We start from the raw sequence: 15,606 nt of genomic DNA, 5'->3' as shown, positions 1-15,606 counted from the left end.
CAGCTGCCACAGTGGCTGCCGCATTTGAGTGAGCGTGACCACCAAGAGGGGGAACCTGAGTCACTGAACACCTCTGGCGCCCCCTCCCTCCAGTGCCCCTCCCAACCACACTACCAAGAGCGGGTTATTAACTCTTTTTAGAGATAAGGAAACTGCAGCTGGGAGGGAGGAAGTGACTTGTCCGAGGTCTCAGAGCAGAGAAAAGGCTTAAGTTGAATTCTGGGGCTGCTGTTGCCAGGAGGGATAGCGGGAGGGACAGCGAGGCCGCCTGAGAAAGGGGTGGAGAGCGCAGGGAGATGGAAAGAAAGAAAAGAGAACGGGAGAAAATGGTGAGAGCGACGAGGAGAGAGGGGTAAGAACGCACCACAGATCCAAAGAGAGAAAAAGAGAAGCGCAGTGAGCAAGGAAGCTGTGGCCATAGGGAGAGACCGAGGGAGGACACGCGACAGAGAAACGCGACAGAGACAGGGAGATGGAGAGTGACAGAGGGAGGCAGGCAGGGACGGACAGACGGAAGGCCAGAGCAGTGACAGTGACAGGGGGGCGGGCGGCGGGGGAGGCACGCGGAGCGGGCGCGGGACGCACGCGCCCGCAGCCTAATGACCGCAGCCCAGCCCGCGACGCGCGGCCCGCGCGGACTCGAGGCGGCCGTCAGCTGGCAGCGCGGAGCCAGCCGGGGAGCCGCGGGCGCCGCAGCGACGGTGGCGGTCCCCCGGCTCCGCGGGCCCTGATTGATTTGTCAGCCGAGGCGACAACACAGCCCCTCTGATCCGCGCGCCCTGTCCTCTCCTTCCCGGGAGCGTGGCCTCCCTCCTGGCGCCTCGCCGGGCTCCGGGCCGGCCCTGAAGGCTGGAGCGCCCCGCCGGCCCGAGGAGGGAACCCCTCGACCCCCGGTCCGGGCCCCGGCGCCCCTCCGCGGATCCCCGCATAGCTCACCTCCTCTGGCTCGGCCGGGCCGGCCCGCAGGCCCTGGGGGTACCAACGGCCCCCTCGCTGCCCCCCGGGCACCGTGCCTGCCTCCCCAGCCCTCGCCCTGCCGCTCCCCCCCAGCCCGGCACCCCCGCCCCCCGCCCCCCAGCCTTGGCCCAGGGCCGCCGGAGAGCCGGCCACACCCGCTGCGGAGGACGCGGAAAGGTAAGAAGGCGCCTCGGCTGGCCGGGAGGGGCCTGGGGGCTGCGCGGCAGGCGCGCCCTGGGGCGCCGCGGGCACCCGCGAACCCAGACCGGGGACGGCCGGGGCCCCGCAGACGGGAACACGCGAGAGCCTGGCCGGCGCGGGCAGGGCTGTGGGCGAGTTACAATTGTATAGAGAGGACCTGGTGGGAATTGGGTGAGGCAGTTGCCCGTCTTTCTGTCCCGGGACAAGGGGCGTCTCGCTCTCAGGTACAGAGATCTCTGTCCATATCTTTTAAGGAATTCTCTTCCTCTCTCTCCTTCATCTCTGAATCTCTAAAAATTTACGGGACCATTTTCCTATGACTCCTTGAGGAATCATTTCTTTGCCTCTCTCTTTCTCAAGCAGGAGTCTCTTCTCATTCTTTCCCCCCAATTAAGCACGTTCTCTCCCTGCCCCAATTTAGAAGGAAATTCTCACCTCGCAATTTACAACCATCTTCTGTTTCGCTCTCCCGTTTGGAAGGCTGGAGCCCCTTCTCTGTCACCCTTTTACCTTCACTTAATTCTGAGTGTGCAGACAAATGCAATTTGAGTTTTCAACTAAGGGGTGTGTTTTTCTGGGGCGAAGGCCAGTTATGGGGGCTCTTCACCCAAAGTAGGGTACCAGCCATCCATGTTCACCTCCAGGCAAAGGGCAGCTGCCCAGGTGGATGGAGCATTTGTTTCCAGGGGCAAGGAGGAAAGACTTTACCCCGAAACAAAGAATTGAGGCCAAGCGAGACTGTCCCAGCCTCTTCGGAGGTTGAAGAATCCCAGCTCTTGGGCTGAGGGGCCACATTGAGCCTCCCTCCCCCACCCCTTTAACTTTAAAATAGTTTAATGAACACAGAGAGAAAAATCATTTTTTTTTCTGCGTGGTGAGCAGTCTACAAAGAGAAAGGGGAAAGGAGGGAGAAAGCTTTAACTCTGATCCCCGCAATTAGTTCCCTGGGATTGGAAAGGGGGGGGCAACCCTGGAGCCTCAGTTCTTCAGATACAAAAGCATTTAGATCGCTTTAGACCAGTTAATCCTGAGTCTGGCTCGGGTCTCTTTTGTTTCCCAACTCCATTGTGGGTTTTGTGCAGTTTCTCTCTGTTCGCGTGATTGACTAGCCAATGGATGGTAATTATCCAAATGTCCCCTCTGTCCTTTGACTGACTTCTCCGTATTATGGGCAACTGTCATGCATTCTGTCATTCCATATCATATTACACGTATTATCATATGAAGCCTTCCCCCCCAATATAAAGGAGGGCGCCTCAGCCCAGATGCTGCTGCTTTTAGAAGGAAGGGCCCCGAGAAATTTGTCCTGAGCACGGTTCGGAATACAGAGCAGGGGACTCCCGAAATGGGAGGTTCTGCAGGTAATTTGGTTTGCTGGCTGGGGGGTGGGGGCAATCTTTGGGGTTGGAGTTAGAAAGATTGTGTTGGGGGCTTGGAGCAGGCTTGCCAGCTGGTATTCCTCTGGCCGGACCTTGGAGCAATTTGGACAGATCGGCATACCTTTTGGAGAAACTTAGAATCAGTCTTTTGACCCCAGAATATCAGAAAGATTTGCAGGACTGGGTCCTTTTTGGGGTTTTGGAGCTTAGTGGCATATGCTCAGGAAACCAACCCTTGAGATCCCAAAATACACCTCTCTGCCTATGGCCCTTCATAGGACAAGTCCTTTGGACTCTTGTCTCTGTTTGCTGCCCAAAAGACTGGGGGCCAAAGAGCCAGCTGTGTCTATTTCAAACCCCTACTAGCTGATGCTGAAGCTCTGAGAATGCACAACCTTTTCCAATGATGCTTTTGCACAGATAAACTTAGTGCCCCTTGTGCAATTGTGCATGCCATCACTTAAGAGGGAGGCAGGATTTATAACAAGGAGGCTTTGCAGACAGAGACTCTGGGGTCCTCTGAATCTGTGGGTAGGACTAGCCTTTCTTCTGCTAAAATGGGGAAAAAGTGTTTTATTATTGCAATGAATATGAAGTACCGACCAGATGCACAGCCTCGCAGTTAATTACCTTGTTCTTCATCAAATATATGAGCAATAAATTCTCCAGGAAGGGAGGGTTGTGTGTGTGTGTGTGTGTGTGTGTGTTAGATAAATACATGAATAGATAGATGAATGCAAGGGGACAGAGAACTCACACTTTTTTAAGACCACAAAAAAAGAGTATTTTGTGGGAAGCTTAAGACACTGATTCAAGATGCTATGAATTTTTCGACGATCAAATATACATGATCAAGCTGTGCATGTTAGGGTGTGAGGTGCACATACGGTCAATGGCTATTGATCAGGCTGTTAAGTATTTCTGCTCAGTTTTATAAATATAGATAGATCCCAGATGATTTAAAGAATTGGTTAAGAAACTGGCATTCTACATTTCTTTGGAGAAGAGGAAATGTCTGGTCTATTACCAAAAAAAAAAAAAATCCCAAACCATTGTTTACTCACCCTCCTACTTCCCCCCAACACACACCCCTCAAAAAAAACCTTGGAAAATGTGAAGTTCATTTGCAGGGGTTTTCAAGAATAGAGTAAAAATATTCCAAATGTTTTGTTTGGGGTCTGCCAAAAATAGTTAATTTACTTGAGCCTATTCACAGGCTGGGAGTCTCTCTCTCTCTCTCTCTCTCTCTCTCTCTCTCTCTCTCTCTCTCTCTCACACACACACACACTGAAAACCACAATTTTAACCCAGACTAATATGCTGCTGAAGAGATGAGGAGGGTGTCATTTCTGGGAATGGGGTCTAAGGTCCTTAAAACCCTTCGGTTAGGAACAGGGTGGACCGGCCACGTGGCCTTTTTCCAATTAACTAATTTCTCACTAATCTAAAATCTATTAGGAAAGGTATGGATGGGATAGGGGCTGGAGATTTAAAGATAAACTCTAATTGGTCTGGAAAAATTCAGTTGACACCTAGAAAACCTCTCTATTTCTCTTTCATTCTCCCCCCACCCCTCTCTCTCCTCCTCTCCTATACTCTTTCTTGTCTCTCTCTCATTTTTCCTTCTAGAAATTAAAAGTGACTTTGAAAGGAAGAAGGGGCAGTGAGAAACAGTTGGAAAGGGGGAGGAGAGAAAGTGAACTTTTAATTTTTTTAGTGTGTTGCATGGCAATCTTATTTGTAATCATCCAATTAGCTATCCTGTAGAAAGATCCTGTTCAAGAAAATCAGCTTTCACGCAGATAGGTGAAACTTAAACATACAGACAATTTGTAGTTATATTTTGGTTTTAAATCTTAAAAAAACTGAGAGTGTAGATTTTAGATTTTTCTATCTGCAGAAAAACCTTTTCCAGCTAAGAGCCCCTCACCGGGGGAGCTCAGGCATTCCTATTGATAAGTCCTCCCTGGAAATGGAACTGAAATTGGCATCCCTCAAAAAAAGTTGATCCACCTAGAAATGGATGAATCAGCCCTGATTGGATGGACATGCCCTTTCACCTCATTGTCTCTGACCTATCACTTAATTAATCTCTCCCAGATGCAGAGCTGTTGACAATGCCAAAGATAAGCAGTATTTTGAACAAAGCTGGAAGCTTTCTAAAGAAAAAAGCACAGTGAGGTTTGAGGCTCTTAAAAATGTGTAAATCATCAGCATTGAGATGGAGAGTTTCTGGTAACACAACTGGAGCTCAGAGATGGTCCCATCTTTGCTAGAAACTTTGCTTTCCTTTAACCACTGATATCTATCTTTGTTCATTTTCTGCCTCTCCCCTGTCTCTGGTTCCCTTCCTTCTGCTACTCCCCCTCTCTGGATTCAGACTATCCATGGCTAGTTTCCTGAAAATGGTCCTCTGCTTCCCAGCCTTGTCTCTGGCTCTCCAGATCCTTTTTATAGCATTAGGGCTATCGAGGTGGTCAGCTTCGAAGGCTTTGGGTGACAAAATATTGACTGCAATTGCTAGTACCTTATGAAGGAGGACATTTGTGCTGGAGGCACCTTGGTGACATACAGGGAATAGTTCATTAATTAAAAGACTTGCTAATTGCTGGTTGAATTACTGTACAGAGAGAATGGAATGAGTTTGTAGAAGATGACAATTGGGGGAATACATGTTTTTGGGGGGTTTTTTGCTTAAAACACTTTAAAAATAGGTCCTAGAAAATGTGTTGCTTTTTACTCATGCCTCTATCGTCAACTATTCAATTGAGCTTCAATTAATGATAATATATGATCTGGGATCCTTAGCTGGGCTGACTGATGGAAGAGCTTTGTTGAATTTGGTGCAGGTGGCACTGTTTAATAAGCACAGGAAAGAGTGAATAATGTAGTGCTTGCAAAGAGAAGTAAATGCAAAATAGATCGCTCTAATTATGGCAGCCCCCAGAAATGGAGATGCAAGCTGAAATGGCCAACTAGCTGGGAAACTCCAAATAGAGCTGATTGTCCCCTGCCTATTTTACTTTCAAGGACTGACAACGGTAGCTTAAAAGTAAATTTGGATGAGCTCATCTGACTCAACACAAGCTCAAATTCCAAACCTGGGTCTGGTGACCTACCAATGTTTGCCTTAACTGTCTAGAATCCTTTACCAGATAGTACAATTTAGCTCTACAACGGGGCCATCTGAACATTTCTTCTCGCAAGAGATCGCACAAGCTCATTATCACTAGTCTCTGGGTTTTATTGCAAAGTGTCAGGAGATTTTGTTTTTGTTTTTGTTTTGTTTTGTTTGAATTTCTTTATGCCTGAGAAAATGAGTCTATAGAAAATCAAAGTGTGAAGACTTAAACAAACAGAATTTCCCATATACCTGCAAGGGCCCGTAATGATTTTCATTCATGCAAAGATAATCGATGAGACATTAGTTGTTTTAATTAATGGAAGAATAAAATGGGGGAGGGGCAAGGGGCTGGGCTTCAGCTGCAGCATATGTGGGAAATGACTGTTCCTCACCTAAAGAGACAATGCCACCTTCCCAAATAGCAGTAAAAATGTGCTAATCGGGTCAGTGGAAAGTTGGGCTGGGAGAGAGGAAGGGTCCTGCTGAAAGCAAAGGGTGAGAGATGGGAGCCATGCATTCCCTACCCCTCATCCCCCGCCATAATCTCAGTGTTTCCCTCAGAAATATACCCCGTCCTACATCACCTCATAGGAGAGGAACCTTCTTCTTCCAAGGAAGGTGCAATTTGTGCTAGGAGCCTAGTATCTTTTGTGATAGTAAAATAGTGCCGGCGGCTGGGAAGCCAAACGTGGACATTCTTTAGCCCGGATTAAGGAAAGGCTGGGGCGGAATATGTGTGGGCTTCGTGAACAGGGCTGAGAGACGTACTGGCTGTGCCAGTTAAGGGGTGATCTGTACAGTAATACCTCCAGTGAGTGTGTAGAGTCTCTCATCTTCTGATTGGGGGCTCAGGGAGGAGCCAAGTCCAGCATCTTTCGCCAAAAAACCCTCTTTTTGTTCTGTGGAAATGTTTACCAAACCCACCTCCAGTCTAGTCAGCGCTGGCTGGGCACTCACGTCGTTTAGTGTATGTGAAGCTCATAAAAGGTTTATGAGAAGCCTTTGCTTAGAAACAGAGTTTAGGGGTGTCCTGCTGTCAGAGAGGGATGGCAGGGATGCCTTCGAATGAAGGACTATGGTAGGAAATATTTCCAGTTTCAAGTGCACGTAGATAACAATTGTCAGCTAGTCCAGAGTTCAGCTGCTTCCTCCCTCATCCCCACTTTTTTCATACAAAATCTTTTTGATTCTCCTTTTCACAAAATGTGATTTGCTGTGTGAGATTATTGCTGTTATTTGTGCTTCAACCTAAAATGCAGCCAGATTAGCAAAATTAGCAAAATGGCTCTTCTAGGACTGGGTAGTTTCTGGGTTAGATTAAAAAGAGATTACCCTAAAAAAAACTGCTGTAGTTATACCAGCTGGAAAAAAAAATTGACATCTTTTTGCAATGTTTACTTTTTTTTTTTTTTGCTTGCAGGGCAGGTTACATCTTTGCATGGAAATTAGTAGGTGGGGAGATGCAGTTAGCTCTTGTGTATTTTGTTACAATTCTTCTTTAAGAATAATCTGATCTGACAGATTTACATTGTTGACAATATGATTTAAGCAGGACCCAGATACAAACTTTCCCCACCCTAATCAATAATGGTAAATCCTTTTGCTGAGGTGAACAATCTCTGACCTAGTATTCATATTTCTTTTACCAATTCCCTGTAATAAAATTGAACATTTTGTCACCACTTTGAGAAACACTGCCAAACACCTTAAAACACATGTCACACGCCAGCAGCCCCTCATTTTCCTCCTCGGGGAGTTTCTACATCTGGAATCATAATCACAGATAAAAACCTTGACAAAATTGCATCTGAGCACATTCCTCTCCACAGCCCTTACTTTCTCATAACATTTAATACAATATTAATACCAGCTACCGAAAGGCAGGGGGGGAGGAAAAGGGCTGCCAACCTCCATGTTGCCTGATGCATCATGTTCAAACCTGAAATTCACACTTCGTGTTTCATTTTAAGTTCAGTGCATTTAACAGGGCCCTAGAGAGAGGGCCCTGGTTAGTTCCCCAACCTACTCAGCTGACGCCCAGGGAGGCAGTTTCAGAATTGTTCAGATCGCTGCAGGGAGAAAAGGAGGAACTGGGTTCCTCTGCCTGAGACAGGCCAAGCCACTTATTTATCCACAGATATGGGGTTCTTTTTTGAAACAACTATGGCCCCACTAATTTTCAATTAATAGTAGTGACCAGCCAATCTTCTATAAGGTGTGACCAAGGCAATGAGCTGATTTCATAAAGAGGTAACCATGCCTGAGCTGATTTGCTACTGACTGACAGCCTCTCACATCAATATAAAACACTCCCCGCTTTTGCTGATGGAAGCTCACAGGCCTGGGAAAGGGGGATGGGGGGGGTCCTTGTTGAGGATATAGGACTTTTCTGCCATCTCTGTGACTCAGCTTCGCCCTATCTTTTCTTGGAGATGCCCACAACCCTACATTCCTGCACAGTGACAAGGAATCACCATTCCTCTGCTATACAAACAAGAGACAGAGGTTAGAGAGAAGGGGACAGTGAAGGACAGATTCGTTCCTGGGGGTTTCTGGGGACACGTGTGATGCCCTGGACTTTCAGATGTTGATGGCTTTGTTTATTCCCTGCTATTCTCTAACTAGAATTAGGATCAAGACAGACCATAGCAATTTCAGGGAGTCCAACCAGCAATGCTCCCTCCCTTTTTAAAATGTAAATATCCAGGTTTCTGGAACAAGTAACCAGCAACTCTAGTAGCAGCCATCCTGTAGAGGGACACACACACACACACACACACACACACACACACACACACACACCCTTCCCTAAGCAAGACCCACTTCAATGAGCAAGGAGTATAATTTGATGAATGCTGCAACCGGGAGGACGGAGATATTGCCCTCAGAGAACCGAGGCAGGCAACTGGCCCTGTGACTGCCGCCAACAGCTTAGAGAACACAGTCTTTTCTGCTTCAAGGCAGAGAAGAAACGTTGCTTTTGCCTCTTTCTTCTTCGCAGTTATTATCCAAGAGGCTTCCCCGACCCCAATCCCCAGCACCGTCCTCAGTTTCAGGTCATCCATTTCCAGTGCCCAAAGGCGGGCGCAGGTCTGGGGCCAAGGAGGGCGGCTCTCCCTGCGCGGAGTCCTTCCCTGGTGACTCCCAAATCTGGCGGTTTTTCTGCCTGCCTTTCCCTCGGGGGAGACTCCGGAGAGGCTGCAAAAATCTGGGCGCCCGCTCGCTCGCTTGTCAAGAAGCAAACTGTCTTCACATTCTCCAAGAGCAACATCCCTGCCTAGGAAGAGGAAGGAAGAGGCAAAATAAATAAAACCAGTTAATGTTGTAGTTAACTTGCAAATCAAGTAAATCTGTTGGTGCCGTATTTGAGAAATAAACCATCAGAGCGTCACAGCAAACACACACTTCTGAACGCCTTCATTTTGATTTAATGGTATATCAGCGTCAACTATCGCTTCCTCTGCTGGTACACACGGCCTGATGCCGCGGGAGGAGGGTGCCCATGTTTATCACCGAGTGAGATGACTAATTACACCTTGTCAATCACCGGCTATGAAGACATAAAACCACCGCGCACAATGAAGTAGTTGCCTGCAGCGTCAATTAGCTGGCGATTCGGAGGTTATTGCGTGGCCCTGCTTTGGCCGCCTCTAATAACGGGACAGAGCTCCGGGAACAGCGCATTGATCAATCACCCTCCTTCCGCGGCTCCCCGGCTCCCGCCCCCTCTTCCCCCGCCCGGCCCGGCCTCACTTTCTCTGGGCTGCGTGTGCTTCCTCCCTCCGCGGCCCCGGCTCCGTGGCGCCGGCAGCCCCGGGAAGTTTGCGCGCGGCAGCCTCGCAGCCGGCAGCCGGGAGCCCCGCAGCCTTCGGGGAGCGCCGGGGCTGGTGGCCCCTTTGTTGGAAGAGGCGTGGAGGGAGCGCTTTTGTTCTGAGTTAGTCACGGTGGCCGGCTGGAGGCTGCTACCTCATTATGCGCGGGGTCTGCTTGTCTGCGAGGAAGCAGATGGTGGGGAGGTAGGCAGCGGCGAGAGTAGCCAGACCTGAATTCCGTTCACCTGTCACCTCCCACGAAAGGCAGGTTTAAGAGACTTAGGGAGTCTCTTCCCCTGTCTGGGAGAGGGACGTCGAGGGGCTGCTGTTTCTGGCGCCTCCGAAGGTTCCATTTACCTGCGGGTGACTGCTCCCCCCACCCCCGCCTTCCCCTCGGCTGCGGCTCCGCTCGCTGTGTAAATGTCACTCACGTGTCAGGACGTGTGTTTACAGCCTGTTCCTCTCCTTGTTTAGTCTCCGCGGACAGGGCTCAGCGGTTGTGCCACGTCCCCCAGCCACTGGGGGAGATTAGCAAAGTTACCGGCCTCTGAACCCGGGCCGAGCACCCAGATCCCTTCCCGCAGCGGGAGTTGCGTTGGAGCCTCCTGCAGACCAGAACGCGTCCCAGCCTGACACCAGGAGATAAACAGGCGGGCGCATCCGGCGGGAATCCTGACTGCCAGGGAATTTGGGGTCGGTTAGCGCTGGGTGTGGGCTGCTGGTCAGAGAGGTGGCGACAAAATCGTGTGCTCACACGTATGGGGGGAGTGAAGAGCCGCAGGGTGTGTTTCCACGTTTCTTGGGAAGCCCGCGGCAAGAGTTACCGCGTGCTCCTCCCCCCCCAACCCCCCGCCCCCAAGCTCCTGAGGCAGCCCCTCGAGTTCTTGAAACCGTATTGCATCCATCCAGCCTGGGCGTGGAGCTGCACCGAGGACAAACGCTCCAGCGTTGTCACATTTTTTTCTACCCCTTGGGCAGCCTCCAGATGAACCCCAGTGACTCCCAGATTAGATTTTCATTCTCTACTTTCTTTCAAAGAAAGTGCCCAGATGCGTCAGTGAAACATGCCTGTGTAGGCGTCCGCGTGCCCGGGCGCAGGCTATGTGCAGGCGCCAAAGCACACACTCTGTGAACACACGCGCACGCGCATTTTTGGGTTTATGGTCCTTACCTCGCATTGGGGTATCTGTACACGTGCAGCGTGTGCACACATACTTGTAACTTCAAGAGTTTTGCAAATACGCAAAACATGGCCCCCTAGAATGCGCACGCAGGGATTTAAGTAGAATCGCCTGAAAATGCAATTGCACGTATAACGTCCTGCCTGGCATTGGACACTTACACTGGATGTGCACGTGTGGACCCTAGCTCTACCTTCCTGCTGGCCATGTTTTTGCCAATGGAGATGAACATGTGCGTTTACACAGATGAACACGAGTGCATGTGCTTGGGCATTACAAGCACACATATATTTCTGTCTGAAACTTGCGAATGGTATGTGGGAAGTATGATTTTGTGCTGCCTCAAACTCTGTGCCCTGTAAGATAAACTGCATAGATTTAAGCTAGCCTCTTAAGAGTGACCCACCTCCAAAGCAGACCTAGGAGATGGGACTCTGTAACTGACTTGTTCATTCGGTTTTTCCTCTACAATCACATTTTATTTTCTAAGTTCAGTTTCACCACACACCTGGGTATTGCCCTTGGGGAGTCCCCAAGAGACTCTAGGTTAAGCCAGAAGTCTGGGGACTGAGGGTGGCAGTTGGGATTATCCAGCAAGCCAGGTTGTTGGTCCTTGGGGAAATGGTGCAGCCATGCTGCTGGATGGGCCAGTTCAAAAGCTGGGTCTACGGTATGATGCACCCAGAGGTCACAGAATGGGCCTGTGGTTTTTAAGAACCTGCTGATGCCTAATATATCTCGGAGTGGGAAAGTTTTTAACAGGAGGAGATGGAGAGGGGAAAGTGAGAGCGATGAAAGAATTTGCTTAGTGCCTACTATATTCCAGGCATTTTACATCCATGATCTCTTTTGTTCATCACATCCATGTGCAGGGGATGTCCCCTATTGGAAAAATTAGGACAGGCTAAGGGAAGTTAAGTCACTTGCCTAAGGTTAGGTTTGTGTATAAATGGCAGAACTTGGATTCGAACTCATGCCTTTCTTAGTTCCTAAAGGCATGTGCTGGCACCCACTCTTCCAGTTTGGAGAGAGACTGGGATGAGCAAGAAATCAGGCCCTGGTTCGCTTGGAGCGTGGATATGCTGACGGGCCCCCTCCCTGGGAGTTACAGCTCCCACGGGGCTGGGGCTTCTCTGGCTGGACCGGGTCCTCGGCAGGCTTGCGCGGTCAGTCGCCCGCGGCGGCGTGAAGCCTGGCCCGAAGGCGGAGCTAGGCGGGAAGCAGCGGAAAGCTCCTTCAGCTTTGCCTTAGTCTGCCTTCCCAGGCCTCTCCAGTCGTTGCCCGAGGCAGCGGCTCCGGGCCTAGGGGAGACCCAAGTGAGACCTCTTCAAGCATCCTCTGGCTGAGCCTTTTCAGGATGGAGACGGCCAGGAAAGAGGGTTTAATTTTCCTTCCCGAAGAAATCACAGGAAACTGTTCATAGCTTAAAAACTCCAAGCGCTCCCCCCCACCACCACCACCACCACACACACACACACACACACACACACACTCCTTTCTCCCTCCCACTCCTCCCCTCCAGCCTCGCCCACCAGCTCCCACCAACTCCATGCTCTTCTCCTCTAGCTTCTCCCCTCCCTCTGGTCTCCCGCCTTCCCGTAGCACGCGCTGCCAGGGCTCGGGGTGCCGGGCGGCCAATGGCGCGGCGGCAGGACGTGATGTCAGGCGCGGCTGTAGAAAAGGCGCGGACGCTTGGCTGGCGCGGACTGCAGAGCCGGGGTTGGGCTCGGCGCGCTCTTGGAGAGCGTTGCGCGCGGCTGGGCCCGCGGCTGGCGACTCCTCCTCCCACTCTGCTCCTCCTCCTTTTTCCCCTCCTCCTCCACCTCCTCCTCCCTCTCCTCCTCCTCCACCTCCTCCTCCTCTTCCTCCTCCTCTTCAATTCTCCCGGTGGCTCGGCTCGGCTCGCTGGCTTCGGAGAAACCCCTACTCCAGTAGCCCACCCAGCGTCTAAGGGGGTCGCCTTGGGCTGAAAGCGCACCCCAGGGAAGGGAGAGGTCCAGGCAGCTGGGCCGCCGCGGGCACCTAGCCGCTCCCGGGTGAGCCCCGACCGCAGCCGTCGCCGCCTCGGGCAGACTTTGCGCTCCTGCTTTGCGCCCGGGGCGCCGAAGCCGGGCCGGCAATGCCCGCGGCGTGAAAGCGCCCGCGGCGGGCGCCGACCTCTGCCCTTGTCTCCCCCTTCTTCCCCCCAGCCCCGTGCCCTTGTGACCCTAGCTTTGGCGCCGCAGCCAAGGCGCCCCGCGATGTAGCTGCCCCCGAGCCTCGGCGGGAGGCATCCTGGCCCGCGGGCGCCCAGGGCCCGGAGCCCGGCCTGGAGGCACAGCCGAGCTCGGGCGGGGCCGGGGCCGCGGTGGCGATGCACCGGGCCCGTTAGCGCCGGGAGCGCCAGGCAGCTGAGGCGGGGGGCAATCCCTCCCGCGGAGGAGCCGCGCCCCCGGCCCCGCCGGTCCCGCCGCGATGCTGTTCCACAGTCTGTCGGGCCCCGAGGTGCACGGGGTCATCGACGAGATGGACCGCAGGGCCAAGAGCGAGGCACCCGCCATCAGCTCCGCCATCGACCGCGGCGACACGGAGACGGTAGGCGCACGGCTGCGGGTCGGGGCCGAAAGCTGGGACGGGGCCATGTCGGTCTGCGCCTCTGCTCCCCAAAGTTTGGGGGCACTTTGGGAAGCGTCCTTCGTGCCGCACGGGACAGGGTTCTGGTGATCCGCGGTCAGAATGCAAAGGCCCGTAGCTCCTGGCTGGTGGGTAACCAGCCTGCTGGGGCAAGTAAGGGAAACAAGGCTGAAACTTTAATTTTAGACCCGGAGGGTGTAAGAGAGCATTTCTCCCGAAGTGGAAACAAGTCTCTCCTACCCGTGGCTCGAGATGGCTCTTTTCTCACTTCGCCCGGCTCTTGGGTCGCCAGCCCCGCGCTCTCCACCACCACTCGCCCCGGCTGCTGGCGGTGTCTGGAAGGGCGAACCAACCCGGAGCACTGGGGCTCCAGCCGGCTTAGGCCGCTCCCGCCTCCTGGCAATCGGGGTTCCCTTCCCAGCTCCACTGGAGGGGTCGAAGTCTTCTGGGCCAGCACTTTTCGTTGATCGTGACCAGGGCCTCCTGGCCGCCAGACTTGGCCAGGCCAGGGCTCAGAGTTCAGGCTCCGGCCTGGCTCTCGCGGAAGGAGAGTCCATTCTGATCTCCACACCTGGCTCTCCCGGCTCAAGCCCCAAATAGTCAGTTCCTTGCCTCAGACCTCCCTGGGGGCCAGACGAGCAGAGGCTGCCCAAGCTGGGCCAAGAAATGACCTTTAGAGGCCGAGGAGGTGGGGAGCGCGGGCAAAGTTTCTCTGCTTGGGAAGAAAGAGCAGCAGTCCTAGTGTCTCCGTCTTCTGAGCTCTTCTTCCTGGGTTAAACTGTCTCAGCCTGTCAGCGTGGTTAGCCCAAGATTTGGATTGGGCCTTTCCGCACTCACAGACTTGGAGGGTGCCTCTGCATCCCAGTTACCATCTCCCAGGATCCTGGGACCTGCGACCTATTCTGGCCTAAACTTTTAGCTTAAGGACCCAGAGATCACTGGGACTGGAGGCCGGAAACTCCTCTGTGTTTCTGGAGAGGAGTCTGCGTGGAGCTTGACTTTGAATGATCATCTTATCCCTTTTCCACGAGGCCCAGCTGAGAGGCTCCTGTAAGAAACGGTTTTGGGGGAGCTTTTGGAGGTCTTGACTGGAGCTGCCTGAGTCCCCAAACACAGCCTGGGACTTTCTAGGGAGAGGGCAGGGGGGACAGGATGGGGGAGATGCCAGGGGAGATCTATCCAGGCCAGCAACCGGCCCTGGGCCTGTGGCCGCCTTGGGCTGTGTGGGCGGGCCTGGGTTCTGAGCGTCCTGGATATGGGCTTTTTGGGGTGGAGGAAGCGTGCTGCACATCCTGGCGGCTTCCTCTGCGTTTAGGGCTAGCTCGAGCTACTGAGGGAGCTCTGGGTGCCGGTTTCCCCGCAGCCGAGGGGTCGCAGGCTGACGCAGGCGCTGCCGTCTTCCACCTCCCTCCCTCCGCAGACCATGCCGTCCATCAGCAGTGACCGCGCTGCGCTGTGCGCCGGCTGCGGGGGCAAGATCTCGGACCGCTACTACCTGCTGGCGGTGGACAAGCAGTGGCACATGCGCTGCCTCAAGTGCTGTGAGTGCAAGCTCAACCTGGAGTCGGAGCTCACCTGTTTCAGCAAAGATGGAAGTATCTACTGCAAGGAAGACTACTACAGGTAGCCCCCCACCTTGGGACCCACTGCCCCTCAGGATTCCCCATCTCAAACTCAATCTTGCCTGTCTCCTTTCCCTCTAGTCCCAAGGGAGGGTTCCCTACTTGGGTACCCCCTTCTCCAAGCCAGCACGAATTGGGCAACAACCTCTTCAAACAGCAATTTGGGGGAACTCTTGGAAAGGTCTGTGAAATGTAGGGAATCCAGAGAAAAGCAGAAGCTACCCTCTTATGAGCTTAGACCATAACTAAGCTTGGGTTCCGGTGCTTGTATCCCCCTCTCCCTTTGAAGTTTCTTGGGTCAACCAGAGGGAACAGAAACAGGCACCCCCAAACCCAGGCAGCCTGGCTGGTGTGGAACAAAGTTGGAGGGAGAGCTGGGGGATTGGACGGGGGGGGGGACATTTCCGGGTTTTTGGTGGAGATGGGAGTGAAAGCTGGCCAGGATTAAAGAACCGGAATCTTCACTAACGGGCTCCAAGTTCCTTGTTTCTAACTCTCTGAGTTTAGGATTAGGGTCTGTTTATATATTCTCTCTCCTCTTTCTCTCCCTGCCTCTGTGTTTCTTCCAAATTACAAAGGCCTGCAGGATTCCCAGGCGCTGGTGTGGGGGGCAGGGGTAAAGTTTTCAGGGAGGGTAAGTGGGGAGTGTCTCTCCCACTCCCAAGCAAAGGCTTTCCTAGGGTCTGCCAGGGCTCTGGGTAAAGTAGAAGCCATTGC

At 52.7% G+C, this 15,606-nt stretch overlaps 1 protein-coding gene across 8 annotated transcripts in view; it reads left to right on the top strand.

Moving 5' to 3' along the window:
• Nucleotides 1-581: 581 nt before the first annotated feature.
• Nucleotides 582-15,606, top strand: part of LHX2 (LIM homeobox 2) — a 32,108-nt gene continuing 17,083 nt past the window's right edge. For 4 of the 8 annotated variants that reach the window (XM_019658837.1, XM_019658841.1, XM_019658838.1 and 1 more), the window contains exons 1-2: nt 12,520-13,228; nt 14,688-14,890. In XM_019658837.1, coding sequence (XP_019514382.1) covers nt 13,109-13,228; nt 14,688-14,890 — 323 coding nt within the window. In that variant the 5' untranslated portion in view covers nt 12,520-13,108. Of the gene's footprint in view, nt 1,135-2,043; nt 2,520-12,363; nt 13,229-14,687; nt 14,891-15,606 lie in introns of those variants that run through there. The other 4 variants (XM_019658835.1, XM_019658836.1, XM_019658833.1 and 1 more) reach the window with 4 other exon arrangements.

Source organism: Hipposideros armiger, unplaced genomic scaffold, assembly GCF_001890085.2.
Source record: "Hipposideros armiger isolate ML-2016 unplaced genomic scaffold, ASM189008v1 scaffold_290, whole genome shotgun sequence".
Lineage (NCBI taxonomy): Eukaryota > Metazoa > Chordata > Mammalia > Chiroptera > Hipposideridae > Hipposideros > Hipposideros armiger.
Note: the sequence above shows the minus strand (reverse complement) of the source record. Positions and strands in the feature narration are given on the sequence as shown.